The 22,915-nt window shown below is 50.8% G+C and overlaps 1 protein-coding gene across 6 annotated transcripts in view; it reads right to left on the reverse strand.

Annotated features, from left to right (window-relative positions):
- LOC137439164 (uncharacterized) overlaps positions 1 to 22,915 on the reverse strand; it is a 95,899-nt gene that overhangs the window by 28,512 nt on the left and 44,472 nt on the right. For 2 of the 6 annotated variants that reach the window (XM_078767856.1, XM_078767855.1), the window contains 6 exons: positions 22,020 to 22,135; positions 16,944 to 17,055; positions 9,682 to 10,220; positions 9,323 to 9,436; positions 1,030 to 1,214; positions 531 to 729 (listed from right to left, as the gene is read on the reverse strand). In XM_078767856.1, coding sequence (XP_078623982.1) covers positions 531 to 729; positions 1,030 to 1,214; positions 9,323 to 9,436; positions 9,682 to 10,220; positions 16,944 to 17,055; positions 22,020 to 22,135 — 1,265 coding nt within the window. Of the gene's footprint in view, positions 1 to 530; positions 730 to 1,029; positions 1,215 to 9,322; positions 9,437 to 9,681; positions 10,221 to 16,943; positions 17,056 to 21,996; positions 22,136 to 22,915 lie in introns of all 6 variants that reach the window. The other 4 variants (XM_078767857.1, XM_078767858.1, XM_078767860.1 and 1 more) reach the window with 4 other exon arrangements.

Raw genomic sequence — 22,915 nt, forward strand, 5'->3', positions numbered from 1 at the left:
GGACGGTTGGGCCTAATACCCTACCCAGCGCTGACCGGGCGTGACGTCATACCCTCGGGACCACGTCGGTCAGTCATAGACGAGGAGATTAATCCCCCCTCGATAAGGGGGGGAAAGAGGCCGACGTTGGGTTCCGTAACAATATATTACAAAACTGATGGTACCATCATAGGACATATTAATTGTACTTTAGAATACTATTTTCTGCCGTGACTCCTCTCGGGGCTCGGAGGTACACCGTGACCAGGGGGTCGGGGAGGAGCACGTAACCACACACACACACACACACACACACACACACACACACACACACACACACACACACACACACACACACACACACACACACACACACACACACACACACACACACACACACACTCCAACTGTGATACATGGACCTGTGACCATTTTCTTCCTGATCTAACACCTTTCAAACATTATCTCGAGAGATCAATTTCAGTGTTAACATGTGGAGTTTGTGGCTAAAGACGAACACAAGTATTTCAAAATGTACGAATTATTGTTACCTCTGCATCGTTTGCTCTTTCTTGCAATGTGTGCATCTCCTGAAGGCAGCGAGACAGACGGTGCTCTGCATTGTAGCGATGCTGCTCTGCATACCTTGCTTGTGCCATTGCCATGTTGTGCCCGAGTTGTGCCATGCTCACCACACCGCGGGCCACCTGCTGCAGCTCTGCCATGCTGGGAGTGAGGTCACCTGTTGGGCTTGCAGGTAAGATGAGCAAAATTAGTACTTTCCCATTTGCTTTTCCAATCATTTTGTTTGTGGGAAACAAACATCATTTGCTTTGCATTTCCCACCTCGCATGATTTCTTATACAATTGTTGTTGTCGTCAGGTGGTGGGTGGTGGAAATATGAAGCGACACTAGTTAACGGCATTAATTTCACTCCACAACCTCCACCATGATTTGCAGGTCTACGCGTCCAATTAAAAACACCTTTACCTTTAAAACAGCAATAATAGACTGACTATAGTTGTCTGTGTTTCCACCATCACCTTTACCTTTTGGTAAAATATTTGTCCTCCTCTTCTTCAAATATCTGACCTCCACCATGTTCCTCAGTGATGGAAGATCGAAGCTCTTTTTGAATTTGTCGCAGTAAAAGGAAGACCTGTGCCGGGTCCACCTTTGATTCCGCCATGCCCTGGACAGCATCCAGCCTCTGATGAACCTCCGTGAGCTCCATCTGCGATGGGTCGTGGAAAAAAAAAGGAAGGAGTGGGTAGAGAGTGGGTAGAGAGTGGGTAGAGGAAGACATTAAAGTGTCAGATTTGCTGTCTCAATACTGACCACCTACGGCTAGAAATGGGTGCACCTGTTTTCAGTTCACAGAATGGATGTGCTTTAATGTTGTTGTTGTTGTATCGTATGCAGCCTGTGGCTGCTGGTTGCATCATTTCTCTGGATGCAGTGATGCATTGCCCTAATTACCAGTGAGCTGGTACTCAATTTGACGACCTCGGAAGGATGACAGGCTGAGTCAACCCCCCTGGCGTTCATTAAACGATCGACCAGGTTCGAAACCAGGATCCTAGGATCCCAAGCCAGCACCCTAGGATCCCAAGCCAGCACCCTAGGATCCCAAGCCGGCACCCTAGGATCCCAAGCCGGCACCCTAGGATCCCAAGCCGGCACCCTAGGGTCCCAAGCCGGCACCCTAGGGTCCCAAGCCGGCACCCTAGGGTCCCAAGCCGGCACCCTAGGGTCCCAAGCCGGCACCCTAGGGTCCCAAGCCGGCACCCTAGGGTCCCAAGCCGGCACCCTAGGGTCCCAAGCCGGCACCCTAGGGTCCCAAGCCGGCACCCTAGGGTCCCAAGCCGGCACCCTAGGGTCCCAAGCCGGCACCCTAGGATCCCAAGCCGGCACCCTAGGATCCCAAGCCGGCACCCTAGGATCCCAAGCCGGCACCCTAGGATCCCAAGCCGGCACCCTAGGATCCCAAGCCGGCACCCTAGGATCCCAAGCCGGCACCCTAGGATCCCAAGCCGGCACCCTAGGATCCCAAGCCGGCACCCGAGGATCCCAAGCCGGCACCCGAGGATCCCAAGCCGGCACCCTAGGGTCCCAAGCCGGCACCCTAGGGTCCCAAGCCGGCACCCTCGGGTCCCAAGCCGGCACCCTAGGGTCCCAAGCCGGCACCCTAGGATCCCAAGCCGGCACCCTAGGATCCCAAGCCGGCACCCTAGGATCCCAAGCCGGCACCCTAGGATCCCAAGCCGGCACCCTAGGATCCCAAGACAGCACCCCAGGATCCCAAGACAGCACCCCAGGATCCCAAGACAGCACCCCAGGATCCCAAGCCAGCACCCCAGGATCCCAGGCCAGCACCCTAGGATCCCAGGCCAGCACCCGAGGATCCCAGGCCGGCACCCTAGGATCCCAGGCCGGCACCCTAGGATCCCAGGCCGGCACCCGAGGATCCCAAGCCGGCACCCGAGGATCCCAAGCCGGCACCCTAGGATCCCAAGCCGGCACCCTAGGGTCCCAAGCCGGCACCCTAGGGTCCCAAGCCGGCACCCTAGGATCCCAAGCCGGCACCCTAGGATCCCAAGCCGGCACCCTAGGATCCCAAGCCGGCACCCTAGGATCCCAAGCCGGCACCCCAGGATCCCAAGACAGCACCCCAGGATCCCAAGACAGCACCCCAGGATCCCAAGCCAGCACCCCAGGATCCCAGGCCAGCACCCTAGGATCCCAGGCCAGCACCCTAGGATCCCAGGCCAGCACCCTAGGATCCCAGGCCAGCACCCTAGGATCCCAGGCCAGCACCCTAGGATCCCAAGCCTGCACCCTAGGATCCCAAGCCGGCACCCTAGGATCCCAAGCCGGCACCCTAGGATCCCAAGCCGGCACCCTAGGATCCCAAGCCGGCACCCTAGGATCCCAAGCCGGCACCCTAGGATCCCAAGCCGGCACCCTAGGATCCCAAGCCGGCACCCGAGGGTCCCAAGCCGGCACCCGAGGGTCCCAAGCCGGCACCCTAGGGTCCCAAGCCGGCACCCTAGGGTCCCAAGCCGGCACCCTAGGGTCCCAAGCCGGCACCCTCGGGTCCCAAGCCGGCACCGAAGGATCCCAAGCCGGCACCCTAGGATCCCAAGCCGGCACCCTCGGATCCCAAGCCGGCACCGTAGGGTCCCAAGCCGGCACCCTAGGGTCCCAAGCCGGCACCCTAGGGTCCCAAGCCGGCACCCTCAAATCCCAAGCCGGCGCCCCAGGATCCCAAGCCGGCGCCCCAGGATCCCAAGCCGGCGCCCCAGGATCCCAAGCCGGCGCCCCAGGATCCCAAGCCGGCGCCCCAGGATCCCAAGCCGGCGCCCCAGGATCCCAAGCCGGCGCCCGAGGATCCCAAGCCGGCGCCCTAGCATCCCAAGCCGGCGCCCTAGCATCCCAAGCCGGCGCCCTAGGATCCCAAGCCGGCGCCCTAGGATCCCAAGCCGGCGCCCTAGGATCCCAAGCCGGCGCCCTAGGATCCCAAGCCGGCGCCCTAGGATCCCAAGCCGGCGCCCTAGGATCCCAAGCCGGCGCCCTAGGATCCCAAGCCGGCGCCCTAGGATCCCAAGCCGGCGCCCTAGGATCCCAAGCCGGCACCCGAGGATCCCAAGCCATCACCCGAGGATCCCAAGCCATCACCCGAGGATCCCAAGCCAGCACCCGAGGATCCCAAGCCAGCACCCGAGGATCCCAAGCCATCACCCGAGGATCCCAAGCCAGCACCCTAGGATCCCAAGCCAGCACCCTAGGATCCCAAGCCAGCACCCTAGGATCCCAAGCCAGCACCCTAGGTTCCCAAGACAGCACCCGAGGATCCCAAGCCAGCAACCGGGGATCCCAAGCCAGCACCCTAGGATCCCAAGCCAGCAACCGGGGATCCCAAGCCAGCACCCTAGCATCCCAAGCCAGCACCCTAGCATCCCAAGCCAGCACCCTAGCATCCCAATCCAGCACCCTAGCATCCCAAGCCAGCACCCTAGCATCCCAAGCCAGCACCCTAGGATCCCAAGCCAGCACCCTAGGATCCCAAGCCAGCACCCTAGGATCCCAAGCCAGCACCCTAGCATCCCAAGCCAGCACCCTAGGATCCCAAGCCAGCACCCTAGGATCCCAAGCCAGCACCCTAGGATCCCAAGCCAGCACCCTAGGATCCCAAGCCAGCACCCTAGGATCCCAAGCCAGCACCCCAGGATCCCAAGCCAGCACCCCAGGATCCCAAGACAGCACCCCAGGATCCCAAGACAGCACCCCAGGATCCCAAGCCAGCACCCCAGGATCCCAGGCCGGCACCCTAGGATCCCAGGCCGGCACCCTAGGATCCCAGGCCGGCACCCTAGGATCCCAGGCCGGCACCCTAGGATCCCAGGCCGGCGCCCTAGGATCCCAAGCCGGCGCCCTAGGATCCCAAGCCGGCACCCGAGGATCCCAAGCCATCACCCGAGGATCCCAAGCCATCACCCGAGGATCCCAAGCCAGCACCCGAGGATCCAAAGCCAGCACCCGAGGATCCCAAGCCATCACCCGAGGATCCCAAGCCATCACCCGAGGATCCCAAGCCATCACCCGAGGATCCCAAGCCATCACCCGAGGATCCCAAGCCAGCACCCTAGGATCCCAAGCCAGCACCCTAGGATCCCAAGCCAGCACCCTAGGTTCCCAAGACAGCACCCGAGGATCACAAGCCAGTACCTTAGGATCCCAAGCCAGCACCCTAGGATCCCAAGCCAGCAACCGGGGATCCCAAGCCAGCACCCTAGCATCCCAAGCCAGCACCCTAGCATCCCAAGCCAGCACCCTAGCATCCCAAGCCAGCACCCTAGCATCCCAATCCAGCACCCTAGCATCCCAAGCCAGCACCCTAGCATCCCAAGCCAGCACCCTAGCATCCCAAGCCAGCACCCTAGGATCCCAAGCCAGCACCCTAGGATCCCAAGCCAGCACCCTAGCATCCCAAGCCAGCACCCTAGGATCCCAAGCCAGCACCCTAGGATCCCAAGCCAGCACCCCAGGATCCCAAGCCAGCACCCCAGGATCCCAAGCCAGCACCCCAGGATCCCAAGACAGCACCCCAGGATCCCAAGACAGCACCCCAGGATCCCAAGCCAGCACCCCAGGATCCCAGGCCAGCACCCCAGGATCCCAGGCCAGCACCCTAGGATCCCAGGCCAGCACCCTAGGATCCCAGGCCAGCACCCTAGGATCCCAGGCCAGCACCCTAGGATCCCAAGCCTGCACCCTAGGATCCCAAGCCTGCACCCTAGGATCCCAAGCCGGCACCCTAGGATCCCAAGCCGGCACCCTAGGATCCCAAGCCGGCACCCTAGGATCCCAAGCCGGCACCCGAGGATCCCAAGCCGGCACCCTAGGATCCCAAGCCGGCACCCTAGGATCCCAAGCCGGCACCCTAGGATCCCAAGCCTGCGCCCTAGGATCCCAAGCCTGCGCCCTAGGATCCCAAGCCGGCGCCCTAGGATCCCAAGCCGGCGCCCTAGGATCCCAAGCCGGCGCCCTAGGATCCCAAGCCGGCGCCCTAGGATCCCAAGCCGGCGCCCGAGGATCCCAAGCCGGCGCCCTAGGCTCCCAAGCCGGCGCCCTAGGGTCCCAAGCCGGCGCCCTAGGGTCCCAAGCCGGCGCCCTAGGGTCCCAAGCCGGCGCCCTAGGGTCCCAAGCCGGCGCCCTAGGGTCCCAAGCCGGCGCCCTAGGGTCCCAAGCCGGCGCCCTAGGGTCCCAAGCCGGCGCCCTAGGATCCCAAGCCGGCGCCCTAGGATCCCAAGCCGGCGCCCTAGGATCCCAAGCCGGCGCCCTAGGATCCCAAGCCGGCGCCCGAGGATCCCAAGCCGGCGCCCGAGGATCCCAAGCCGGCGCCCTAGGATCCCAAGCCGGCGCCCTAGGATCCCAAGCCGGCGCCCTAGGATCCCAAGCCGGCGCCCTAGGATCCCAAGCCGGCGCCCTAGGATCCCAAGCCGGCGCCCTAGGATCCCAAGCCGGCGCCCTAGGATCCCAAGCCGGCGCCCTAGGATCCCAAGCCGGCGCCCTAGGATCCCAAGCCGGCGCCCTAGGATCCCAAGCCGGCGCCCTAGGATCCCAAGCCGGCGCCCTAGGATCCCAAGCCGGCGCCCTAGGATCCCAAGCCGGCGCCCTAGGATCCCAAGCCGGCGCCCTAGGATCCCAAGCCGGCGCCCTAGGATCCCAAGCCGGCGCCCTAGGATCCCAAGCCGGCGCCCTAGGATCCCAAGCCGGCGCCCTAGGATCCCAAGCCGGCGCCCTAGGATCCCAAGCCGGCGCCCTAGGATCCCAAGCCGGCGCCCTAGGATCCCAAGCCGGCGCCCTAGGATCCCAAGCCGGCGCCCTAGGGTCCCAAGCCGGCGCCCTAGGGTCCCAAGCCGGCGCCCTAGGGTCCCAAGCCGGCGCCCTAGGGTCCCAAGCCGGCGCCCTAGGGTCCCAAGCCGGCGCCCTAGGGTCCCAAGCCGGCGCCCTAGGGTCCCAAGCCGGCGCCCTAGGGTCCCAAGCCGGCGCCCTAGGGTCCCAAGCCGGCGCCCTAGGGTCCCAAGCCGGCGCCCTAGGGTCCCAAGCCGGCGCCCTAGGGTCCCAAGCCGGCGCCCTAGGGTCCCAAGCCGGCGCCCTAGGGTCCCAAGCCGGCGCCCTAGGGTCCCAAGCCGGCGCCCTAGGGTCCCAAGCCGGCGCCCTAGGGTCCCAAGCCGGCGCCCTAGGGTCCCAAGCCGGCGCCCTAGGGTCCCAAGCCGGCGCCCTAGGGTCCCAAGCCGGCGCCCTAGGGTACCAAGCCGGCGCCCTAGGGTCCCAAGCCGGCGCCCTAGGGTCCCAAGCCGGCGCCCTAGGGTCCCAAGCCGGCACCCGAGGATCCCAAGCCGGCGCCCTAGGATCCCAAGCCGGCACCCTAGGATCCCAAGCCGGCGCCCTAGGATCCCAAGCCGGCACCCTAGGATCCCAAGCCGGCGCCCTAGGATCCCAAGCCGGCGCCCTAGGGTCCCAAGCCGGCGCCCTCGGATCCCAAGCCGGCGCCCTCGGATCCCAAGCCAGCACCATGAGACCCTGATCTAACAACTTCGTTATTTATATTATTACTTAGCAAAAGTACAGCGACTGAATACTGAAGTTCGGGATCAAACCGAAGTCGAATTATATATTTACATATTCCTGGGGTGTATATACGGAGCTTGTTTAAAGTGAGTCCACTCTTTTCCAACCATGGTATGAAACAATACAGTACTTCAAAAATGTACATAATAATGTAAACCAACTACAACAACAACAGTCATTTTAAGGCAATTTTCCCTGCTAGAGCGGGGGTTAGCCTTGCGGTCCCCATGACGATCTTCTCCATTTTGCCCTATTTTCTGCATCTCTCCTTGTTAACCCCCTTGCCCACATTTCTTCTTCCACCATCTTTAGCCAAGTCTTTCTCGGTCTTCCCCGTCCTCTACTTCCTTCTACATTCATTTCCATTTTAATGTAAACTAACTATGGAATACAATATTTATTAATAACGTTTGGTTTTAATTTAGTTTTACTTTGTAAAGCGAAAAGTTTTCGATACATTCAAGTTTAAAAATAAAGAAGAGTCATGGGGTCCATCGGCCTCTGACAGGCCTCTGATGTTCATTTTAAGAATGAATCAACACGTCTTCGATCATAAATTACTTTTTAAAGAAACAAAGGTACATTTTGATTACAACTCAAGCAAAGGAAACCAGGCAATGACTGTGTGGTAACAATGACAATGTTACCCCACCGTGTGTGTGTGTGTGTGTGTGTGTGTGTGTGTGTGTGTGTGACCCACTCCCCTGTGTGTGTGGGTTTTTTTTATGTGACGTACTCCCCCGTGTGTGTGTGACACCCACTCCCCCGTGTGTGTGTGTGTGACCCACACCCACGTGTGTGTGTGTGTGTGTGTGTGTGTGTGTGTGTGTGTGTGTGTGTGTGACCCACACCCACGTGTGTGTGGGTGATCCACACCCCCGTGTGTCTGTAACTCACTCCTCCGTGTGTGGGGGTTATCCACTCCCCGGTGCAGTGTGCATGATGTGGGAGGGATGGGGGCTGGGAGGGATGGGGGTGGGGAGGGAGAGGATTTGAGCTCTTAAGGTCACATTTTACATGAGATGTGATGACACATTTCAAACTGTATTTCCCATGGGTACACACATGCATTCACATGTTATCAGAAGTAAATACATTGTGTAGATTACATCATTTGTGGATCTGATAAATTGGCAGTAACCAGTTTGTAAAACTGAATGTGCAGCATCTAAATGAAGATGTCCATGCCTGTGGGATTCCCACGGCTGACCCCACTAGTAAATTTATATTTCCTAATATAATTGTTGTGTAGATCATGCTCAATAAATTTATAACTTATCAGACTAAGCGTTGACCCTGTCGAATTATGACATCATAGTTGAGGCACCAATGACGTCATCGTTAACACACCTTATTCCCAATGTGGAGTTCTTTGCAATGAGCCACGTTTTAATTTTTTCATGGAGCGGTTTTAGAGATAGATGTGCAACGTTTTTTGGTTTTTCCAAGAGAGCGCCTGTACCACGTGACCTATGACGTCATAATTATTAAGATATTCATCAGGAGGAGGCGATCCTATGTTGAAAATTTCGTGTCCCTCAGACCAACAGTTGCAGAGAAAAAAAAATTCATACTGATCGGATGAAGTGTTATTCTTGTCGAATTATGACGTCATAATCAAGGTACTGATAACATCATCATTAACATATCTTATTACCCGTGGGGAGTACTTGACAATGAGCCATGTTTCAATTTTTTCCATGGAGCGGTTTTGGAGATATAGAGGTGTAACGTTTTTTTATTTTTTCAAGATGGCGCTTGTACAACGTGACCTATGACGTCATGATTATCATTTAAAAAATTATACAGGCGGAGGTGCTCCTATAGTAAAATTTCGTGTCAATCGGACCAACAGTTGCCAAGAAAATGAATTTTTAAAATGCAGACATGCCACACGTACGCCACAGGTACGGCACACGTACGCACCCGAATGCTTAACCCTACTTTCCACTTCGCGAGCGCAGGGTAATAAGTCAATAGGTGTTGGTTACAAATGGAACAGTCATTAAAAAATGAGTACAGTGTTGATGTTATAGCTCCTGCCAATCAATGTGATCATTGTGTACTGTGTCGTGTCTGCAATCTTTTCTTCTTGCTCGTTAAGACTTCCTTTTTCACCCCCAATCCTACCCAGGCCTCCCAACCACCCTTTGCCCTACTCCAGCACCATCATTTATGTATCCCCCACAGGTACTCCATTCTTACCTGAAGGATTGCCATTTGTTGAAGCAGTCGCTCATTCTCTTCCCCCAGGGCAGTTGCAACCAGAAGCTCCTCCAGTGCGGTCTCCAACACCCGTCTCTCTTGGCCGAACTCCATCTGCAAAAAGAAAGAATCACCAAATAACATGAATTTTTGCTCCAATTGTTATCAGCTCAAATGTAAGTATGCTCCTTGGAGCTATCCTGGTAGTGTAACCCCAGCATTCACATAGTCGGTGCATGTAATACAGAGCAAGTTGGTCACGTGATTAATCAGGGATTCTTTGCAAGAGCAGTGGGGCAAGAGGACACATGTTATTGCTTTGTAAAACTATCATTAGTATGAAAAAACCCAATATTAACCATGTTCAGATGCTCGGGCCTTGCGACATTGACCGCCCGATGTGTTCGGTCTTCGTCTTGTCCCTCAATCCTATGTTTGAGCTCATTCCCCTCAATCCGAAGCAGCATCTCCCTTTCCTTTTTTGCTTTATCATTTTGTTGTACGAGTTGGTCAATTTCATTCTTCAGCTGGTCCCTTTTGTGACCCAAATGGTTCCTCTCTTGTGCAATTCCATTCATCTGGTTCACAAGAAGTTCCATGTGGTTCTTGAGCTGGTCCCTGTGATGATCAAGCTGGTCCTTCTCCTCTGTAACTTTGTCTCTTTGATCCATGAGTTGCTTAACTTGATATTCGAGCTGGTCCCTCTCCTGTATGAGCCAGGATCTGCTGAGATACAGCTGCTCTCGCTCTTCAGTGACTTGATCCATCTGTTTCTTGGGCAGATTCCAATCGACCTGCGTTGGGGAAACGATGCCAAAACCAGGACCTTCTTGTTGTTTCCCCACGATCAAGGTGCCAATCTCCTGTTTCAGCTGCTCATCTGCAGTAAACTGCCCATCTTAGGGAGAGGCGACACAAGGAAGGTCAATAAGACAACAGATACACTGGAAAAACTTGTCCATATATAGTCATGTATACATCAGATTTGGAAATGCAGGCGAGAACTGCTACTGCTGAGAGCATTCTTTAGATTAGAAGAGTGGTGAACATTAGAAATGTGATTTCTTTAATGGCCGCATTGCATCAATTTCATGGGCACATTGGGCTATTTTCATGGGCACATTGGGTCATTGTCATGGCCACATTTTTTTTTTTTTTGTATACAAGATCGAGGCTCGTGGAAGAGCTAACATTAATCACACAAAAAGACAAACCGACACACAAAACACAAAAAACAAGGGGAGCGGCAGACAAGATGGGGAGAGAGGGGGAAGGACACAAACACAACATTTGAGAGCAGGGACATCGGGAGGACTTGGGGGGAGGTGGGAGAGGAATAAAACATATGAACACTGCAAGGACTCTGGGGTGAATTACCGGGGGTAGAAAAGATCAAGGTTTTCGATGGGGGAAGATAAGAGATGGTGGTGAACAGCTGTTTTAAAGACCTGGAGGGAGGAGTGGGATTGAAGGGAGTGGGGGAGTTTGTTCCAGAAGCGGGAGAAAAGAGGAGTGAAGGTGAGCAGAGAGCCTAGACTTTGGCAGTTTAACCATAAGAGGGTTGCAGGCAGATCTTGTGCGACCTGCAGGAATATTGGGGGGACAGAGCCCAGAGAGAGCTGGGGGAGCAAGGCCGGAGAGGAGTCGGTAGAAGACAGAAAGACCACCAACCTGCCTGCGGTGAGTGAGTGAAAGGCCCTCGGAGTTGACTACATCGCAGGAGATTCCAATGATTCTGAAAGCTTTGGCCTCAACAGCGTGAAGCCGAGCAAGGTGTGAGGCAGGAGCACCGGCCCAGAGGGGGGAACAGTATTCCATTGAGCTGCGGATGAAAGCCTTGTATGTGGTGAGGAGCTCAGGTGTGCCAAGGAAGGCCTTCGCACGACGGAGGATGCCCAGTCGGCGACTGGCTTTGGAGGCCAGCTTGGAAATGTGGTTTTCCCAAGAAAGATCATGGCAGATAGTGAGACCCAAAAGCTTGAGTGACAGAACTTCTTGGAGAGGATGGTTGAGAAAGTAGATGGGAGGGTTATCCAGTCGGTCCTTTCGGAGAGACATCGTAAGAGCGTGAGATTTGTCAGGATTGAAAGACATGTTCCACTTGTTTGACCAGTCTGTGATTTTGTCCAGGTCTGCAGAGAGTGAGGAGGCTGCAGACTGCCGATCTGAGGGATGAGGAATGGAGCGGCAGATAGTGGAGTCATCAGCAAAGAGATAGAGAGGATTTTCCAGTGAGTCGGAGAGGTCATTGATGAAGACCAGAAATAGCACAGGGCCCAGAACACTACCTTGGGGGAACTCCAGCCAGAACAGGTAGGGAAGATGAGAGAAATCCATTCAGGGCCACACGTTGCCTACGACCAGAGAGGAAATCCGCAAGCCATGAGTGGAGATTTCCCTGAATACCATAGGAGGTGAGTTTGGTGAACAGAGCTGGGTGCCAGACCGTATCGAAGGCACGTGATATGTCAAGTGAGACAGCTCTGATTTCCTGTTTGGCATTGAGGACCTCCATCCATTGTTGAGACAGCAGAAGCAACATGTCCAGAGTAGAATGACCTGGTCTGAATCCAAATTGATGATCAGAGATCAAGCCATTGGAGAAAAGGAAGGATTTGATATCTGAAGCAATGATGGATTCCATGACTTTGCTGATAATTGGGAGCAGGCTGATTGGTCTGTAGTTGCAAGGATCTGTTTTTGCACCTTTTTTGTGTAAAGCGGTAATGTTTGCTGATTACCAAGATGCTGGCAGATGACCTTGAGCAAAAGAGAGGGTGAAAAGAACAGAGAGAGGGTGAGATAGAGCGGCAGAGCAGGATTTTAGGACCCGAGGGCTGATGCCATCTGGTCCAGTTGCAGAATCAGAGTCGAGGTTTGATAAAAACTTCTCCACCTTGTCAGGAGAGAAGGACACAGAGTCCAGGAGCAGTTGGGTTCGACTGGGAAAGGTGGGAACAGAGAGAGATGGGTTTGGGACACAAGATTTTGAGGCAAACACAGAGTTGAGGCATTCGGCTTTGTCACGTGCGGTGTCAACTGTGTAGCCATTTGAGGTAAGGGAGGGGATGGAGGGGGAACAAACACCAGAAACGGATTTGACCAGACGCCATCAGGATTTGGAGGAAGGAGACAGGTTTGAGAGTTCAATCTTGAGTGTGGAGAGATAGTGCTTCCTGGCACTCCTGAGGGTAGAAACACACTTGTTTCGAGCTTGGTGGAAGGAACTGAGATTGCCCTCAGTTGGATTTGCCTTCCAAGACGCAAAGGCAAGTTGTTTCAGGGCAACTCCCTCACCACAAGATTCAGTGTACCATGGACGGGAGGAAGGGTAAGACAACTGAAGACAAGATGGGATAAATCTGTGCATGAGAGAGAGAGCAGTTTGCTTTGGAAGAATTCCCAGGAAGAATTGATGTCAGAGGCATTAGAGATGGGAGACCAGTCCAGTTGATTGATGGCTGCTTGCAGACCGTGCCAGTCGGCCTGAGTGAAATGCCAGACTCGTCGGCGCTGAGGAGGCTCTCTGAGAATGGCCAGTGAGATGTCCACTTTAACAAGCACATGATCAGAAGAACCGATTGGAGCAGAAGAAGAGCAGCAGACATTTGCAGGGAAGTTAGTCATAACCAAGTCCAGAAGAGAAGATACTCCATTGACTGAGATCCGGGTCGGGAAATTGACAGATTGTGTCAGTCCCAATGAGTCGCAGAAGTCCTTTGCTGAGGTGCCATGGCTGGTGAGAGATGAACCCACACCCAGCCAGCTGGCATGATGACAGTTGAAGTCGTCACATATGAGGAAGAGAGAGTTTGGATGAGTTGATAGAAGTTGGTCCATGTTGTCCGACAGAGAAATGTAAATGGAGTCATCACTGTTTGGAGGACGGTACAGAACACATATGAACAAAAGGTGGGAGCGGAGAGGAAGCCGTAGCCAGAGGTACTCCTGTGGGTGGGGTGGAGAGAGGGCAGTGCAGGGAGAGTGAGGAAGAGAGTTTTTGATAAAGATAGCCACCCCACCACCAGGACGAGGATCAGGTCTATCATACCGGAGGAGGGAGTAACCAGGAAGAGATATTAAGGAATCAGAGACATCTTGAAGGAGGAAAGTTTCTGTTAAGCAGATCAAGTCTGGATTTTCAGAAGCAACCTGAATGGAGAGATCAATCAGGTTTGAGCGAAGGCCCCGGATGTTTGAGGTCCATACCGTTAGTGAGGAGAGAGGGGGAGCATCGGGTGCAGGACAGGGGAGGGGAGGGGTAGGGTCAGATGAAGGGTGAGAGGGGGATGTAGGAAGAGCAGTTGATAGTGTGTCAGAGATTACAGAAGAGTTACAAGAAAGGGAAGGATGAGGAGGACGAAAGGTTTGATGGTGATGGAATGAGGCACAGTGAGAGTTTGTTTGAGGGGGGGCAGAGGAAAGTAGAAGGTTGGGGGAGGTGGAGGTATGACATAGGAGGGAGAGGAAGTGGGGAGGAGGCAGCTTTGAGAAGGAGGTGGGAGGAGGGAGAATTTGGGAGGGATGGTTGGGGGGGAGATTTGAAGGGGAGGGGCAAGGGGGGAGTTTAGAAAGTGGATGATTAATGAAAGATGAACATATATAACAAATTGGGTTTGTTGTGATTTTCAAGTTCGCGATTCGTTTAAGAACGATGGGGGAGGGATGGAATGAATGAGAATTTAGAGCATGGAGTGATTTGGAATCATAAGAGATTGAATATTTTTTTGAAGAGGAAATTGAAAGGAGCCTTTTAAATAAGAAGAAAAACAGTGTTGTAATAAACCACTGAATAAAACACTGAAGGGGATAGTTGAAACATATTTAAACAGAACTGTGAAGAACAATCTTATATTCACAAAAATACCAATGGGGAGAGGAAGCCTAGAGCGCCGACCACGAGTCACTTGAACAGGGCAAAAGGTGAAATTGTGTCATTGTCATGGCCACATTGGGTCATTTTCATGGGAACATTGGGTCATTTTCATGGGAACATTGGGTCATTTTAATGGGAACATTGGGTCATTTTAATGGCTACATTGGGTCATTTTCATGGGCACATTGGGTCAATTTCATGGGCACATTGGGCTATTTTCATGGGAACATTGGGTCATTTTCATGGGCACATTGGGTCATTTTCATGGGCACATTGGGTCATTTTCATGGGCACATTGGGTCATTTTCATGGGCACATTGGGCTATTTTCATGGGCACATTGGATCATTGTCATGGCCACATTGGGTCATTGTCATGGGAACATTGGGTCATTTTCATGGGAACATTGGGTCATTTTCACGGGCACATTGGGTCATTTTCATGGGCACATTGGGTCATTGTTATGGCCACATTAGGTCATTTTCATGGGAACATTGGGTCATTTTAATGGCCACATTGGCTCATTTTCATGGGCACATTGGGTCAATTTCATGGGCACATTGGGTCAATTTCATGGGCACATTGGGTCAATTTCATGGGCACATTGGGTCAATTTCATGGGCACATTGGGCTATTTTCATGGGAACATTGGGGCATTTTCATGGGAACATTGGGTCAATTTCATGGGCACATTGGGTTATTTTAATGGGAACATTGGGTCATTTTCATGGCCACATTGGGGCATTTTCATGGGAACATTGGGTCAATTTCATGGGCACATTGGGTTATTTTAATGGCCACATTGGGTCATTTTCATGGCCACATTGGGTCATTTTCATAGGAACATTGGGTCAATTTCATGGCCACATTGGGTCATTTTCATGGGAACATTGGGTCAATTTCATGGGCACATTGGGTCATTTTCATGGGCACATTGGGTCATTGTCATGGCCAGATTGGGGCATTTTCATGGGAACATTGGGTCATTTTCATGGGAACATGGGTCATTTTCATGGGAACATTGGGTCAATTTCATGGGCACATTGGGTTATTTTAATGGCCACATTGGGTCATTTTCATGGCCACATTGGGTCATTTTCATAGGAACATTGGGTCAATTTCATGGCCACATTGGGTCATTTTCATGGGAACATTGGGTCAATTTCATGGGCACATTGGGTCATTTTCATGGGCACATTAGGTCATTGTCATGGCCACATTGGGTCATTTTCATGGGAACATTGGGTCATTTTCATGGGAACATTGGGTCATTTTCATGGGAACATTGGGTCATTTTCATGGGAACATTGGGTCATTTTCATGGGCACATTGGGTTATTTTCATGGCCACATCGGGTCATTTTTATGAGAATATTGGGTCATTTTCATGGGAACATTGGGTCATTTTCATGGGCACATTGGGTCATTTTCATGGCCACATTGGGTCATTTTCATGGGCACATTGGGCTATTTTTATGGGAACATTGGGTCATTTTCATGGGAACATTGGGTCATTTTCATGGGAACATTGGGTAATTTTCATGGGAACATTGGGTCATTTTCATGGGAACATTGGGTCATTTTCATGGGAACATTGGGTCATTTTCATGGGAACATTGGGTCATTTTCATGGGAACATTGGGTCATTTTCATGGGCACATTGGGTCATTTTCATGGGCACATTGGGTCATTTTCATGGGAACATTGGGTCATTTTCATGGGAACATTGGGTCATTTTCATGGGCACATTGGGTCATTTTCATGGGAACATTGTATCATTTTCATGGGCACATTGGGTCATTTTCATGGGAACATTGGGTCATTTTCATGGGCACATTGGGTAATTTTTATGGGAACATTGGGTAATTTTCATGGGAACATTGGGTCATTTTCATGGGAACATTGGGCTACTTTCATGAACAAACAAAACAAACCATGCCACCATTAAGTTAAAATGGATATGGATTTTAATTTGAAATGTCATGTAAAGATTTTAAATAAAGTATACAAGCCTGTGAAAAAAGTAAACATAGGGGCAATACCCCTGGTGCTCACCTGGTAGAATAAACAGTATACTGCACCGACTAAAGGTATTTTAAACCAATTTCAATGGCTGCTAGAAGACAGGGCAGCATGTGGAATCATACGAACATAATCAGAAGACTTTGCACAAAACAAACAAAATAAATACATATTTTGTGCCCCCCCCCCCCCACCCCATTGAGCTTTCTACCCCGATTTGTTTTTACTGCTGTGAGCAAACATTGGTACATCACGGGTGATGAAGGTTGAGGTGAAGTTTCATCCAAATAGTGTGTGTAGTTTCAGAGAAGAAAGGAAATACCTATTTTGAGGGGTCAAACCTGGATCCACTTTGACTCTGGTAGACCCCCTTAGACCCTGACTTTCATGCCGTGGACACCCTTGAGTTGCAAAACACCAAATATCATTTGTGCCAGGTTTGGTCACAACCCCATCAACAGTTTCGGAGAAGAGGTGCAAGTGCTTACGGACTGACTGACTAACGACGCGCCATCGCATATGCTCCCCGGAAGTATGTTCCAGTTGAGCGAACAATGTGTGGAAGCAAATTGAACAGGATTATATTGTTGGAACAGATTGGATTAACTACATAAATAATGAAACTGTGTGCGTGATATGAGATACAGGATTTGGCACATGAAAGGTAGTTTGGTCGGACCAAAAGGTCTCTTTTTGTGAAATTAAATGTTTATGTTATGATGTACCACAGGTGAGATGTGGTTGGAGGTCTTTGATGGTCTCGTTCTCACGGATCATATGACCGAGCATGACCTCCATCATGTTCTTTGGATATTCACTGCTCTGTTTCATTCCGCCCTGAGAACAAAAGTACCAGGAGGAAACTAGAGGGTCTTAACATTCATTCATTTGGAGGGTCTTAACATTTATACACCAATCAGTCATTCTATTTGCTTTAGGTCATCAATTTATGATGTGCAAGGGTTAAAATGATGTAATCAATCTCATAAAAGAGAAGGGAAGAGGAAGAACCACATAATTTAGAGAGAAACGTGACGTATAAACCAAGGATTATCTGCATATTTTGAGCCCAATATTTGTTGGATCTCGTGAAGCAAATGAGATGGTTGGAGTCACCAACTCGAGGTCCTGTATCACTTGGTCAAAACGTCATGATTGGCTGTCGGTAAAGCGGGATGTGAGGGCAGCTTTGATTACATCGTATTTATCACTCAGTGAGTGTCGGATTACGTCACTTATGTGCATCACAACATGCGGTGGCAAAGCCTGCAGAACATGTGCAGAACATTGAGTATTTGTTGCACTGTAATTGCGCAGTTCTGAAGGTTTCCTCCACTTGTTTGAACCATAACGCTGAATCCTGGGCCGAAAATGGTGGCACATGATGGCGGTGGTGGTCAAGAGTGAAACCAGGTCAACCATGGCAGGATCGGAGTTTGTCATCGTGGTCGAAGATATCACGTTTAGGTCACTTTGAGTGCATATTTTTTTATTGACAATCCAAGTAATTAAAACAGTAAAAAATCACCGTGAAAGCTTCCTTCATGTCAGACCTCTCAAGGAGCTCTGCCCATCCACTCTCTACTTTTACTTCATACTTGATGTACCATACCAGTACTCGTTACTGAAGGGTGCACAAAACTCTGCAACTGGAACAAATCAGCCCATGGGTCCAAAAATCCTGTTCTGCAGCTCTATCTCACCCTCTCTGTTCTCTTCACCCTGTCTTTTGCTCAAGGTCATCTGCCATCTGCTTGGAAATCAGCAAACATTACCGCTTTACTCAAAAAGGTGCAAAAACAGATCCTTGCAACAGACCTTGTAACTAAGCAAGGTCATGGAATTCATCATTGCTTCTGATATTAAATCCAGGCCATTCTACTCTGGACATGCTGCTTCTGCTGTCTCAACAATGGATGGAGGTCCTCAATGCCAAACAGGAAATCAGACCTGTCTCCCTTGACATATGATGTGCCTTCGATATGGTCTGGGACTCTGCTCTGCTCACCAAACTCTCCTGCTATAGTATCCATGGAAACCTCCACACATGGCTTGTGGACTTCCTCTCTCTATGCGGAGTCAACGTGTGGCCCTGAATGGAATTCTCTCATCTCCCCTTCCTGTTCAGGCTGGAGTTCCCCAATGCAGTGTTCTGGGCCCTGTGCTTTTTCTGGTCTTCATCTCATGATCATGATCATGATCATGGTCATGATGACTCTCTGGAAAATCCTCTCTATCTCTTTGCTGATGACTCCACTCTCTGCCGCTCCATTCCTCATCCCTCAGATCGGCAGTCTGCAGCCTCCTCACTCTCTGCAGACCTGGACAAAATCACAGACTGGTCAAACAAGTGGAACATGTCCTTCAATCCTAACAAATCTCACACTCTCACTATGTCTCTCTGAATAGACCGACTGGACAACCCTCTCATCTACTTTCTCAACAATCCTCTCCAATAAGTTCTGTCACTCAAGCTCTTGGGTCTCACTATCTGCCATGATATTTCCTGGGAAAACCACATTTCCAAGCTGGCCTCCAAAGCCAGTCGCGGACTGGGCATCCTCCATCAGGCGAAGTCCTTCCTTGGCACCTCTGAGCTCCTCACCACATACAAGGCTTTCATCTGCAGCTCAATGGAATACTGCTCTCCCCTCTGGGCTGGTGCTCCTGCCTCACACCTAGCTCGGCTTCACGCTGTTGAAACCAAAGCTTTCAGAATCATTGGAATCTCCCGCGATGAAGCTAACTCCGAGGGACTTTCACTAACTCACCACAGGAAGGTTGGTGCTGTTTCTATCTTCTACCAACTCCTCTCTAGCCTAGCCCCCCCCCCCAACCCTGTCTGTGCTCTGTCCCCCAAGTACCCCTACAGGTCGCACAAAAACTGCCAGCAACCATCTTCTGTTGAAATTGCCAAAATCTAGGCTCTCTGCTCACCTTCACTCTTTCATTCCTCTTTACTCCCACCTCTGGAACAAACTCCCTCACTCTCTTCAATCCCACTCCTCCCTCCAGGTATTTAAAACAGTTGTTCAACACAATCTCTTATCCCCTATCCCCCAATCCCCCATCCAAAACATTGATCTTTTTTTATTTTGATCAAAAACATTGATTGACCCCCGATAATTCACCCCAAATCCACCTTTTTCAAATTACGTTTTTCTTTCCTGAAATTCCTTGTAGTGTCCATTTGTTTTATACCCCCCTTCCCCAGCCCTCCCTTCCACAGATCTCTCAATGTTGTTGTTCTCAACTGTTGTTGTGCTTGTGTGTTTCCCTCTCTCTCCCCCTTCTTGTCTCTCGCTCCCTTTATTATATGTTTTATGTGTTTTCTGTTTATGTCTCTGTGTTTTATGTGTTGCTCTTACACGAGCCTCGACTTTGTATACAAAATTAAAAAAAATAAAAAATCAACACAACACATGATTATACACACAAGGTTATGGTTCACGGTATGTCGGATTAATTGTTTGCACTAAGAGAATGGGAAACGGGAACGGGTTGAAATGGGATACCAAACATGAACTGGTCAATACATTAGGCTGGATTTATTTGGTTTGCTTCAGCCATTAATGGGAAATGTACAAACATACGGTGTATAAGCAAAGCCTCATTCGGTTCCGAAATAAATAAATAAAATAGCGTGGGCGAAGTACAAGCACAGCCTTGTGTCGAGGATTTAATTTTCGATCAGTATTAGGTCAACATAATTGTGGTGAAAATAATGCATTGTCCTCTACGTGGTTTTACAGTGAAGAGTTTTAATACTCGGGAGAAATAAGGCTGTCGATACAAAACATCAATTACGTAGCTAGAGTACAGAAATTGACAAAGAACTCGTATGACAAACCCAATAATAAGCAGCCACCTCTCCCCATCCCTTGTGACAGAGACTATTATATCGTGTTTTCAGCTGTTAACCAGGAAAGGGGGTGGGGTGAACTTGAAAGTACAGAGGTTGGGGGTTGGGGGGGGCTCTGAACCTGAAAGTACAGAGGCTGGGGGGGTGGAGAAGGGGCCAAGAGACCTTGATAAAGATATATCGATAGTGGCATCAGGAAGTCGGGGCATCAGAGAAACCCAGCCAATAAGAAGACACCAGTCGGTTACCGAGACAACAAAATTCCCCAAGGGGCGAGTTTCCCAGAAATTAACTGTAAATATGATGTCCACAAAATATGGCATGAAGAGAAAACATGGCTATTGCTTATGTGCATAATATAATACATTGTGTTTATGTAGCTTGGATTGATTCCAATTCCACTGGGCCATAAAGGAATTATCCTATAGGCCTCAACGCTTGAAGCCTGAGGCCTGCACAAACTGTCTACACCGCCGATGGGCTGCAGTCTTTCGACATTTGATGATGCTTTCAACATTTGCTTTTAGTGTTTTTCACACTGAAGAGAAAGGTTATAGAGACCTCATGGCGATTGTGATTATAGAATAAAAACAATGTATTTTACAAAAACTATTGATGTTAAATCCATGTTTCATGTATGGATGGAATGTCACATGTTGTCAATGTCACCGGATTGTGAACTAAATTTATCTCTTTTACTCTTAATTTTCCCCTCTTTCTTTATCTGTCTATCTGTCTGTCTGTCTATGGAGAGGTGAAGCCTTGCAAATTGTTTTTATAATGCTCACCTGTCTGTGCCTGGAGGGGTTTGAGGGTAGAGCAGTATCAGCTGAAACCCGAATCCTATCCAGGCTCATCCATCTTTACCTTTTTGGCTTCTTCCTGATGGTTCCAATGCTGTATTTGGTCTTTAATTTGATGTAGCATCATGTGGTGAGGTGGAAAGAACTGGGAAGTGGCCCTGTGCTGTGTGCAGGAAGGGTGTCGGAGTGAACTCCATTCTATGTACAATGTGCGCTGAGTGGGTTCATCAAAAATGTAGTGGTCTGAGAGGGTCATTAACCAGTGTGGCAGCTTCATTCAAGTGTAGGGTGTGCACAGAGGGAGCTGCAGGTGGAGGAAATGTTGAGTTGGATCTTGGAGAGGGCGTGAAGCTGGAAGGTGTGAAAACATTTTGCTACCTCGGAGACATGCTGAATGGAGAAGGTGGATCAGACTCGGCAACGGTTGCTAGAGTGAGATGTGCATGGAAGAAGTTTTGGGAACTGAGTGGTGTGCTGATGAGGAGGGGAGTATCGTTGAAGCTGAAGGGAAAGGTGTATGCTGCATGTGTGAGAAGCGTTATGATTTATGGGAGCGAGACATGGGTAATGAACGTAGAGCAGCAACGAAGGCTGGAAAGAGTGGAAATGCGAATGGTTCGGTGGATGTGCGGAGTATCGTTGAGAGAGAGGAAGACAAATGATGAATTGCGAAAGATGATGGGAATAGAGCCTGTGATGGATGCTGTGAAGAGGAACAGGTTGAGATGGTTTGGTCATGTGTTGAGGAAGGATGAAAGTGACTGGTTGAGAAGAGTGATGGAAATGAATGTAGAAGGAAGTAGAAGACGGGGAAGACCGAGAAAGACTTGGCTGAAGATGGTTGAAGAAGAAATGCGGGTAAGGGGGTTAACCAGGAGAGATGCAGAAAATAGGGCAAAATGGAGAACATTGTCATGGGGACCGCAAGGCTAACCCCCGCTCTTGCAGGAAAAATGGCCTTAAAATGCATGTTGTTGTTAGCAAAATGCACATCACAAAGTCTAAATACAGAAAAGCAAGAACGTCACGAAAAAATAGTATCACTTATAGACTTGTAACGTGTTTGGAAGAACAAAATACACAAGGACAGTCAGCCACAAAATGTTCTCTTACAGCTCTCTCTTCCTGTTCTTCACCTGTTCGTTCCAGCCACCTCTCTGCATGCACGTCCCTCTGTTCCACTTTTGAAAGACATTCCTGCAACATTGGCACCTGTCGTTCTGCTGGAAACAGCAAGGTAGAGGGATGGACTCTGCGATATACACACACACACACACACACACACACACACACACACACACACACACACACACACACACACACACACACACACACACACCTTATTGTGTTACATACACACACATACACACACACACACGCACACCCATACACATCCACACACACACACATACACACACACACACACCCACACACACCCATACACACACACACACCTCCATTTCTATTCCGTAACCTCAACCTACACTGTTCGACGTGCCTCCATAAACTTCCTCCATATCCAAAATGAGCCTTTCAAGGCAACCTGGGCCACCTTGTCACACATCCTCCTTCTTTCTGTCCCACACACTCCAATCTGAGCAAGAAATGCAGAAAAAGAATTGCCAATATGCCCTCTACACCCCACCTCAAAAGGCTGACAAGAAACTCGCCAACCCTTCTCCCAGCACTCGGCCTCCAGCTCACTGTACTTTGCTCTCGTCCTCTCGTACACCTCCTCCATGTACTCTTCCCAAGGTGCAGACAATTCCCCTAAGATGACCTGTCTTGTTGCACCTGACCAAATGACAATGTCAGGCCGGAACCTTGTCACACAGATCTCCTTTGGGAATACCAATTGTGGCTTTAGGTCTGTCACCACCTGCCAATCACAAGCATCTGACAGCCCTGTTGCTTTCCACCTCCTCCTCTTTCCACCTCTTACCACCGTCTGGTAAGAGTAAGAGTAAGTAAGAGTCTGGGAAGGGATTTAAAAAGATCTCCAAACAATTTGAAATCAATCATTCGACTGTCC

Source organism: Myxine glutinosa, chromosome 13, assembly GCF_964187855.1.
Source record: "Myxine glutinosa chromosome 13, kmMyxGlut1.1, whole genome shotgun sequence".
Classification (NCBI taxonomy): Eukaryota; Metazoa; Chordata; class Myxini; order Myxiniformes; family Myxinidae; genus Myxine; species Myxine glutinosa.